The sequence below is a fragment of the Oncorhynchus keta genome, chromosome 14 (assembly GCF_023373465.1).
Source record: "Oncorhynchus keta strain PuntledgeMale-10-30-2019 chromosome 14, Oket_V2, whole genome shotgun sequence".
Classification (NCBI taxonomy): Eukaryota; Metazoa; Chordata; class Actinopteri; order Salmoniformes; family Salmonidae; genus Oncorhynchus; species Oncorhynchus keta.
The window spans coordinates 19948997-19960509 of NC_068434.1; the positions used below are offsets into that span (position 1 = coordinate 19948997).

The window sequence follows — 11513 nt, forward strand, 5'->3', positions numbered from 1 at the left end:
CCTCTGCCAATAACAGCTAGTTTTGCCCTTACTCACAGTCCTAGCAAAATTGTTGCTTGTGAAATAGTATTTTGCTAAAAATATATTTTGCCCAATTAAAAGGAAATCTATAATAGTAAAGTACTTAAATTGTTACCCAGAAATGATCTAACATAAAAACAGCTGCATTGGGTCGATTCTGGATCCTGTACTTTTTACCTTAACAATATCGACCTCTGTACAAAAAAAAAAAAAAAACCTGCACTTGTAAGAAGATAATGTTGTGTATAATATTGCCACCACAGTTGACCAGGCTCTCTGAACTACAGTCTGCCTTCATTGTATTCCAGAAAAACTTTGACCTGAAATAAGTATTGAATGCAGGTATAACTAAGTACATGTTGTTCTCTAGAGCACATAAAAATAAACTTGATGATTTAAAAGATATGCACTTTGGATGATGTCCACATTGATTGTGTCCCTGCTTACAAATAGCTTTTCATCTATCCAGATGCCCAGATATCTTTCAAAAAGCATTTGATGAGTTAGATAAGCGGAAAATAAAAATGGGCTTCTATAGAAATAGATTGTTAATCTAATAATCTAATAATCTTAATAAATTGTTTCTGCTTGCATTTTGTATTTATATTGACGTGTGTATTTTCTGTAATTCAGGGATCATATACGAAAGAGACATTGGTCTCAGTATGACTCCCTGATAAAATAATGTAGAAATAAAAAAGAGGCTTTTAACACAGTGACTGAATACATTTGAAATGGCTCTTTGAGCTGCTGTGAGTTCACTCAGCACTTACCTCATGGGCAAACTGGTAGGGCACAAGCCAGGTTATGAGCTGTACAAGAACCTCTGCCTGATAGTAAATCCCCTTGATGGAGATGAAAACCTGCCAGGGAAAGCAAAACCAGGTCACGGGTGCTGCGGACTACCAGTTATTCTCTTGCCAAATAGCATACATCTCATTCAGACATATCCAATGTGGACTAGTAACCACAACAACAAAAATCAGTACAATACCAGTCAAAAGTTTAGACACACCAACTCATTGAAAGGTTTTACTTTATAATTACTATTTTCTATATTGTAAAATAATAGTGAAGACATCAAAACTATGAAATAACACATGGAATCACCAAAAAAAGTGTTAAAGCTGTCATCAAGGGAAAGGGTGGCAACATTGAAAATTCTGAAATATACTGTTTTGGTTACTACATGATTCCATATGTGTTATTTCATAGTTTTGATGTCTTCACTATTATTCTACAATGTAGAAAATTGTAAAAATCAATAAAAACTCTGGAATGAATAGGTGTGTCCAAACTTTTGACTGGTACTGTACGTGTATATGAAGTTAAAATGACAATTCAATTTCAGATGCTATTGTACCTGTAACAGTCCGTATCATTACTTAATAAATCATGCCTGCACTTTGTCTATCCACAACATGGAGATTTTCATTGCGGACCAACTCTTTATGTTAATGAGGACACGTCTGTACTATTGTCCTTCCTACCTTCCGGAGAGAGCGAGATGTGACTACGTAGTTCATCCACTCCACGGTGAGACGTCGGCATAGCGTGATGGTCTGGACGTGGCACTTTCCTGTGCGGGCAAAGGTGGAGAACAGGAAGCACATGGAGAGGGCATCATCTATGTCACGGAGGGCATCGATGAATGTGGGGTACCTGGCACACAAATAGAGCAATTAGAACACAACGCTCAGATATAAACACATGTAGGACATCCTTTACAAATGTTATACTGATATGAACCATAAACAGGGCACAACACGAGATCCTTTTAGATTATTTTCTACAGGTAATTTATATGCTCAATACTGCCATCTGCTGTTTGAAGTTGGCGCTGCGGTGGATTGAGACCTCACCTCTCTTTGATGATGTGGTCCAGTTTGTAGCCAGGCTTGTTATCTCGCAGTCTCTCCACCGCTGTCTATTCTGCCTTTCCATAGGCCTTCCTCAGTTTACGCACAAACACCTACCAGAGATGGAACAAGTGCTTGACTGAATAATGTAAACAGTAAAAAACATAAAATGGAACCATATCTGTATCTGTCAAAACAATAGTTTAAAACATTACCTTGTACTCTCTAAATTTCCTAACGATGGGCTCGTGCAGGAGGAACCGGAGCTGTGGAACCTTTGTTCACCTTCTTCTTGTGCTTGGGTTCATGAGGGTAGATGCCCTTCAGAATGCACAGGCGTCTGTGTGGAACAGTGGATGAACATGCAGACAGTGAATTTGGCATTGCAGAAACTGACACCAGAGGCAACCATGCTATTATATCCACAGCCAGAACACAGGGCCTTATTCAACAGGCACCGTAGAGAAGAAAACAGACTGAAACTGGGAGCAACAACAACACTAATAAATACGACCCAGGTTGTGGTGGGTCAGTAGTACTTAGTACGTGAAATCTGCCAGGCTCAGCTGCAGCTTCTTGCGGGCTTTGTTCCTTGTGATATAGTTGGTGGCAGAGCCCCTCTCATACTGAAACAAGACACATAGGTTTACAGTTACACATATGTCTGTCTAAATGTTTTGTGAGTGAGGTATTGGAGGAACGTATTACTAGAACACGTGTAACTAGACTTAAGATTAAAAAGCTTGATGCTGGCAATGTTCGGCAAAACAATTGACTATTTAGTACTCTTTACTGCTTTTTTTATGCACTAGACAGGTGAATATGTAACAGCTAGGCTAACGTTAACTAGCTAGCTGGATTGAAAACAACACGCATCAACTGCACAAGATTCAAAGACTAGACGGAAATTGAAATACAATAAGTGAGAAAGTTATCTAGCTAACGTTACATAAAAGTGTCTCACACTAGCTAGCCATATGTTATTGCTAGCTTGCTAAACCATTTCGGCCTGAACTCATTATTCCGTGCTCAGAGAAAACTTCAGTACGTAATATAACAAAGTGACATCCTTACCTTCTTTTTCTGTAGACCCCCCATTTACAAAATATCTGTTCGTGTTATTCTGTAAATTACTTAGATTTGTAGGTATACTTCAGTAGACAATCATGTAAACACAAGCGCCAACAAAAAACACAGCGGGCTGTTTGTTGTACAAGTATATCTTCTGACATGCGCGGAATGAGCTCCCAGGACCCCGACACATCAAGTAATTTTTAGGCCTGAATATTATTTTTATTTTTAGTGTAAACCAGTCAATATTTAAACACCGTATATTTATTCATGAGCAGCTAGTTTAATTTCTGAAGGATTAATTCATTATTCATTCAAACACACACGCACAGATGCACTCAAGCACACACACATTGTTTTGCAATGTTTTGCATTGTTTGTATAAAGAGAAATTGTGTTCTTTTGTATCAATTTTATGTGCCTTGTTTTTTTTTACTGATTGATGTGCTCTTTTGATTTGTGTTTATTTTTGTTCATTGATTAGCTTTGATATTCTACATTATTATTTGCACTATTGAGTTTTAGACCTGCAATAAAAATGTGCATATAACAAATAAACTTGGATTTGATTTTGATTTTACACACAGAGAGAGAGAGACAGACAGACAGACATAATTGTTGATTTGAGAGACATTTCCTATCTGCTACCAGCATAAATAAAATGTGTGTTTTCTGTGTAGGTCTGAATAAAGAAAACAAACACTATATTTTCTCCTTACCATGATCAATCCACCAAATTAGTGAATCACATTTTATGTTGAATTTATTGATGCAATTCGTTTTTGAGAACAGCATAACAGGGGATGAGGGAGGGGTGTTAAAGAGAGGAGAGAGAGAGAGAGAGAGAGAGAGAGAGAGAGAGAGAGAGAGAGACTGACTGGCTGACTCATGACACAAGCTTGGAAATATCTGCGAACAAGTCACTCAGGACCTCACATCTGAACAGACAGCTGATAAACTCAGAAATCACAATGGGACTGCTTCAGTTTATAAAGGATTATTTTATTGGTTTCTTGGACTATGAGACCCCCAAGGTAATGGTGGTTAAAAACAAAAAACTTGGAGTCATATATAGAGGGGTTCAGTTTTTTGTGATCACCTATTTCATCTGGTAAGTACTGGCCTCCTGTTTGTGCATGCATTTAAAAATAGATAGACAAGGATGTGATTTGAATTAGTATTGTCTTTGTGTGTAACTATTCTGACTTTTTCTGTGATTGAGTATTTCTGTTGCATTATCTGTGACCTGCCTTAAATAATGCAGATATTTTGCCAATCAAGGCAACGTTAAGTCTGGTATTGGAAAGCATAGGAAGAAAATAATGGTAAAAAAAATGGTCAGATGAAAAAAAAAGCTCAGATGGAATATTCTGTCAGTGTACCCATATTATTGCTTTCAAAAGCTATAAAAGCCACTGTGATGTGAAATTAGTAATTTGCTGTGAATAGCCACTTTGTGGTGAGGAAATGCCTTTCACTCGCAATTAAATACATTGATGGTAACCACATACAGATTGCTGTCATTAAGCGGGACTGCTGTATTCTGATTGGCCATTACTGACCACCGTCATTGTGTAATGTGATCCAAATAGGCCGATTTTCATACATTTTGATTTTTTTTAATGGTCCTTTAAAGGAAGATGTCTCTCTGTCTACTGTACTGAAACATCATATTTCAGCTTTCGATTTTAAAATATTTCAAATAAAGTTGATCATATTTAAGTATCTCTCAAAATCAATATATCATAACCCCTAAGAGATCTGAATTGATATTGAATTTGTCCTCAGAACAGAAGTTAATCTGCATCTGTCATGTCACCCTACTACAGGTATGTCTTTATCAGTCAGAAAGCCTATCAGGACAGTGAGACGAGGCCAGAGAACTCAGTCTACACTAAGATGAAAGGCACAGCACTGCAGGGGGACCACGTTCTGGACATGGTAGAATACGTCCGACCCTCAGAGGTGAGCCAACTTGAGGACATCAATTTCGCTCAGTCCCATAATCACTGACAGAGCAACCTGACTGATCTATAAATAATAGTAGATACAGTGGGGCAAAAAAGTATTTAGTCAGCCACCAATTGTGCAGGTTCTCCCACTTAAAAAGATGAGAGGCCTGTAATTTTCATCATAGGTACACTTCAACTATGACAGGTTCTGGGATTTTTTCTCAACGTTCTTGTGATCATTTTGACCCCACGGGGTGAGGTCTTGCGTGGGAGATAATCAGTGGTCTTGTATGTCTTCCATTTCCTAATAATTGCTCCCACAGTTGATTTCTTCAAACCAAGCTGCTTATCTATTGCAGATTCAGTCTTCCCAGCCTGGTGCAGGTCTACAATTGTGTTTCTGGTGTCCTTCGACAGCTCTTTGGTCTTGGCCATAGTGGAGTTTGGAGTGTGACTGTTTGAGGTTGTGGACAGGTGTCTTTTATACTGATAACAAGTTCAAACAGGTGCCATTAATACAGGTAACGAGTGGAGGACAGAGGAGCCTCTTAAAGAAGAAGTTACAGGTCCGTGAGAGCCAGAAATCTTGCTTGTTTGTAGGTGACCAAATACTTATTTTCCACCATAATTTGCAAATAAATTCATTAAAAATCCTACAATGTGATTTTCTGATTTTTTTTCTCCATCATTTTGTCTGTCATAGTTGAAGTGTATCTATGATGAAAATTACAGGCCTCTCTCATCTTTTTAAGTGGGAGAACGTTCACAATTGGTGGATGACTAAACTTTTTTTTGCCCCACTGTATTTAGGATACAAGGTGATTTGTAGATCAGTCAGTCTGCAGTCAATCCTGAACATGCAGTTTGGCTCTGAGCTCATAAAGCAAGGATTATGGGTCAAATATATCAAATCAAATCCAAGCAAATTGAATGCAACAGGTAGACCTTACAGTGAAATACTTACTTACAAGACCTTAACACTTGTATTTCTTACAACTGCATTGTTGGTTAAGTATTTAATAAAATAAACTGAAGTAAAAAATTGATAGGTAAATACAATTAAAATAATGAAGAAAATAGAAAAAAAAACAAATAATTTAGGAGCAACTTGAAAATAAGTATTGAGGCTATATACAGGGGGTACCGGTACAGAGTCAATGTAGCAGGCACAGGTTAGTTGAAATAATATAGGTAATATGTACATGTAGGTAGAGGTAAAGTGACTATGCATAGATAATAAACAGAGAGTAGCAGCAGTGTAAAAATGGGGGTGGGGGGGGGGGGGGGACAAAGCAAATAGTCCAGGTAGCCATTTGCTGTTGGGGAGTTTTAATGCTTGGGGATAGAAATTGTTAAGAAGCCTTTTGGACCTAGACTTGGCACTCCGGTACACCTTGCCATGCGGTAGCAGAGAGAACAGTCTATGACTAGGGTGGCTGGAGTCTTTGGCAATTTTTAGGGCCTTCCTCTGACACCGCCTGGAATAGAGGTCCTGGATGACAGGAAGCTTGGCCCCAGTGATGCACTGGGCCGTACGCACTACCCTCTGTAGTGCCTTGCGGTCGGAGGCCGAGCAGTTACCATACCAGGTGGTGATGCAACCAGTCAGAATGCTCTCGGCGGTGCAGCGGTAGAACCTTTTGAGGATCTGAGGACCCATGCCAAATATTTTGAGTCTCCTGAGGGGGAAAAGGCATTGTCGTGCCCTCTTCACAACTGTCTTGGTGTGTTTGGACATGATAGTTTCTTGGTGATGTGGACACCAAGGAACTTGAAGCACTCAACCTGCTCCACTTCAACCCCGTGGATGAGAACTGGGGCGTGCTCGGTCCTCTTTTTCCTGTAGTCTACAATCAGCTCCTTTGTCTTGATCACGTTGAGGGAGAGGTTGTTGTCCTGGCACCACACTGCCAGGTCTCTGACCTCTTCCCTATGGGCGGTCTCATCGTTGTAGGTGATCAGGCCTACCACTGTTGTGTCCTCAGCAAACTTAATGGTGGTGTTGGAGTCGTGCTTGGCCATGCAGTTATGGGTGAACAGGGAGTACAGGAGGGGACTGAGCACGCACCCCTGAGTGGCTCCCGTGTTGAGGATCAGCATGGCAGATGTGTTGTTGCCTACCCTTACCACCTGGGTCAGGCCCGTCAGGAAGTCCAGGATCCAGTTGCAGAGGGAGGTCTTTAGTCCCAGGGTCCTAGGCTTAGTGATGAGCTTTGAGGGCACTATGGTGTTGAACGCTGAGCTGTAGTCGATGAATTGTATTCTCACGTTGGTGTTCCTTTTGTTCAGGTGGGAAAGGGCAGTGTGGATTGCATAATCTGTGGATCTGTTGGGGCGATATGCAAAGTGGAGTGGGTCTCGGGTTTCTGGGATAATGGTGTTGATGTGAGCCATGGCCAGCCTTTAGAAGCCCTTGATGGCTACAGACGTGAGGGCTACGGGTCGGTATTCATTTAGGCAGGTTACCTTGGTGTTCTTGGGCACAGGAACTATGGTGGTATGCTTGAAACAAGTTGGTATACAGACTTGGTCAGGGACAGGTTGAAAATGACACTAAAGACACTTGCCAGTTGGTCAGCGCTTGCTTGGAGCACACGTCCTGGTAATCTGTCTGGCCCTGCGGCCTTGTGAATGTTGACCTCTTTAAAGGTCTTACATCGGCTGCGGAGAGCGTGATCACACAGTCATCCAGAACAACTGATGCTCTCATGCATGTTTCAGTGTTGCTTGCCTCGAAGTGAGTATAGAAGTTATTTAGCTCGTCTGATAGGCTCCTGTCACTGGGCAGCTCGCGGCTGTGCTTCCCATAGAAGATGCAATGTGTAGCTAGTTACTGTATGTTTTTAACATATAGCCTATGTAATTACCAACATATACTGTACATTCTTCTGTATGGCATTGAACCTGCAGGGCGGTGACGTGATCAGCACAATACTGAGACGAGTGGTCACACACAACCAGAGGCAAGGCACGTGTGCTGAGGTGAGAGGTCACAACCATTCTCCACACTTGTGTTCTCCTGAAACCAATATGAGCTAAATAAAACTGCAGTCGTTTTCCCATAATCAATACTAGGGCTTCATGTTGAGTTGTGTGCTTTGCTCCATACTCTAATATTGCAACTAGCACTGTCTCCTGGAAAAGCTCTGCATGATAATGTGATAAAGATCTATCAGTATCATTACCAGTCTTCCACCACAGAGAAGGAAAGCCAGTTAATGCTGCCATCTGAACTATTACGTTTTACTTTTTTCTTAGCATTTTACCGTTCCCAATGCCAACTGCTCAAAGGATTCGGACTGCATCTCAGGAAAAGTGGACTTTGATGGCAATGGTACGCACTATAAAGGAGGGGATGAAGTGAAAAGTCTCACTAAGCCAGACATTCTATGAGTCTGTCTGTCCGTCAGTAGATGGTTAGTCCTAATGCATTTAGACTGATGTGTTTCCTGTAGGACAGAGAACTGGGCGCTGTGTTCCTTACTATAACCAGACCTTCAAGACCTGTGAGATTCAGACCTGGTGTCCTATTGAGGACTATGCGGCAATACGGTAAGGGTCAATATCAATTTGACATTTTAAATAGGAAGTAGTCAAACACAGAACTACTGTCTCCCTAGTCTGGAATAAATCACTTGTAAAATCATTGTGGCACAAGGGTCTAAACTGTTATTGTCTCCTCCAGGGAGCCGGCATTAGCAGAGGCCATCAATTTCACTGTTTACATCAAGAATGCCATCCATTTCCCCAAATTTAAAGTGTTTAGGTATAGTATGAACCTCAACAACACACACACATGCACGCACACACAGTCACACACACATCAACCTCAACAACACACAGAATGCGCTCGCAGACTGCAAAACCCATGCACACACACACACGTACATCAGGCTGCAATACATGGTCAATACACTGACAAGGAGCCATACGTAGGTGATATAAAGAACTGTATAATATAGGAAACCGTATCCCCGTCAAATATGCAGTCTCAACTGTTTCTGTAAGCAATCTTCTCTTATCTCTTTGGCAGAGGAAACATCAAACCAAACAAACGAAATGGGCAGAAATATCTGAATAAGTGTCATTACAATGAGGAGAAACACCCCTACTGCCCCATCTTCCGGCTGGGTTACATCGCAGAACAGGCCAGGGAGAAGTTCAGCGAGCTTTGCAGGACTGTATGTTTACACCGGCAATATACATACATACAATCAAAATGTATATCCCAATAGAGAACCCTTACATTGCAGTGCTCACAGGACACACAAAAACACAATCTTCCATCTAGGTCTAATGTCTCTAACAATATGTGTGTTTCTAATCATTCTGAATCTGACAGTGATTACTGATAACTTAATTAATAGATCATGGAAATAAAAAACAAGAGACAATCAACAATAGTGAGGAATGTGAAGATGAGCTGGACAGAGCGCTGCAATGGTTTAGTTAGACAGCTCATGGATTGTATCATGTCAGGGGGGAGTGATTGGAGTCTTCATTAACTGGAAGTGTGATCTTGACCTGGACCCCTCGGAGTGTAAACCCACATACTCCTTCCGTCGCCTGGACCTTCGGAAGAACCTGCCCAGCTCTGGTTACAACTTCAGGTTAGCCTCTTCATAGCATCTTGTGAATGCTTGGGTCATATTCAATAGTGCACACTGTAGCAAGTGTTTTTCAACAGAAACCGGAAACAAGTGTTTATTATTGGACACGTTTAGGTGGTTCCTCATCGTTTTAGTATGCTTTCCTCCGTTTGGTGCTTAGTGAATACGACCATATATTTACTCTTGCCATCTCATTGACATGACCTACTGTAACATTTTAGACTATCTCTGCTGTATCTTGGTAAGGCATGGAGGACTCTTTCCACCTTTTTTCTACAGTTGTTTGACCTAGAAAATTATGTTTAGATTTGCCAAGTATTACAGCAAAGATGGAGAAGAGTTCCGGACACTTATCAAGGCCTTTGGGATTCGTCTTGATGTAATAGTTCATGGAAATGTAAGAATTTCCTACTTTAACCGCCTTCATCAGTACTCAATTAATCAATAACCAGTTGATCAGAACAATTAGTTAGTGACATATGGTTATAGACTTCGTCAAAGTCATACTCTTAAATAATTCCTCTCCAGGCTGGACGATTCAGCATAATCCCAACTATCATCAACACAGTGACAGCCATGACATCAGTTGGAATAGTGAGTTTGATTCAGCACTCTTGTGGTATGATTTGATGTCTGTTTCTACCAGCTTCCAGTAATGGTTGTACCAACTCCTATCCATTCATTGACATGATACTTTTATCCATTCCAGTGTTCCATTATCTGTGACTGGATCATGCTCACTTTCATTGACAAGAACGCTATCTACAGTGGCAGAAAGTTTGATGATGTAAGAAAAAAACTACTTGATTCCACACATATTCATGATAATATTTTTTTCTTCTGTTAACCATTTTCTGCTATATCATAGCCCTTATCATTGATTAAACACCCAGTTAGGTAATGTAACTCCCAAAGAATATAGGAGTTTAATGTGTAAAAGTATTAATATAATGTAATACTTCTGTCTTAGCCCCTATCTGTGAGTTAGCATGGTTCCAAAAACGTTTTTTTTTTTCTGACCGTATATTTCTACAGGACAGTAAAGTTCCCAAACCCAGCCAGACCTTCACACTTCCCACAGAATTCACCATCATCAGCTATGGCTCCACCCACTCAGACCTGTCAGATGGAGTGGCCCTGTGACATCCCATCCCCACAGTGCCCTCTGGCCACATCAGTCTTTGGCCACATGCATGGATGATGTTCTTCCTCAGACACCTGACTGCTGATCAGACGGATGGGACAAACAGACGACCTTTCCCCCCAAGCAGTCTCAGATGTCCTCAGAAAGACCTCCTTGATGGGTCAACCTCTGTCCCTGCGGGATTTAACTGAAAGACAGCTAAGACCACTAAAACATCCTACTTAGTTAGAGTGCCACCAGTTCTTTCACTAAAAGCAATTTCTTATGATGGGTTAGTGTAAATCTTTTATGAAAATTGCTGTTGATTCAGGAATTGAATTAAACTCCAATGGAGAAATTCCATGTCCAGTTCAACTGACAGGGACTGAAATGGTACTGACCCCAACTGAATCTCAAATAACTGCAAATGATCTGAATTGAATCCAACCAATGAAAAATAAACAAAATAAGTTATCGCAATCAGCTAAACGTGTTGGAGTACATTATGCTGAGAACCCTCTTTTCCTGTCTACCCTGAACCAGGTCAATAACTGTATAAGCTATACATGCAAACACAACAATAAATGTCTAGCATCATCAACGTATAACTTGTGATCTCTGCCAGTCAATCATATACTGTACATAGATCAGATTGGAAGAAATAAAGAAAAAATATTTTGGCAGATCATTTTTCTGGTTTGAAAACACACATTTCAAACAATGGGTGAATCAAAAAGATGGTGGTGGGCAATTTCAGTATATTATGTTCAGGGATAACAGTCTCTGGGACTATATTCCCTCCAATGTTCATGTAGAATACTGATGCTGAGCGAGATGCCTAAGAGGAGAGCTACACTCAGAGAGAGTAATCAAATAA

General features: G+C 40.6%; 1 protein-coding gene and 1 pseudogene across 1 annotated transcript; one reads left to right on the top strand and one right to left on the bottom strand.

Annotated features, from left to right (window-relative positions):
- The window catches only part of LOC118392925 (pescadillo homolog), a 30814-nt pseudogene extending 27710 nt beyond the window's left edge, over positions 1–3104 (bottom strand).
- Positions 3105–3922: 818 nt separating this feature from the next.
- Positions 3923–10994, top strand: LOC118392927 (P2X purinoceptor 2-like). The gene is made up of 12 exons (XM_035784955.2): positions 3923–4062; positions 4781–4916; positions 7814–7885; positions 8162–8237; positions 8359–8455; positions 8589–8669; positions 8937–9084; positions 9383–9513; positions 9820–9910; positions 10042–10107; positions 10223–10300; positions 10549–10994. Exons 1-12 carry the CDS (start codon positions 3923–3925, stop codon positions 10654–10656), a joined length of 1224 nt encoding a protein of 407 aa, XP_035640848.1. The 3' UTR covers positions 10657–10994.
- Positions 10995–11513: the final 519 nt, after the last annotated feature.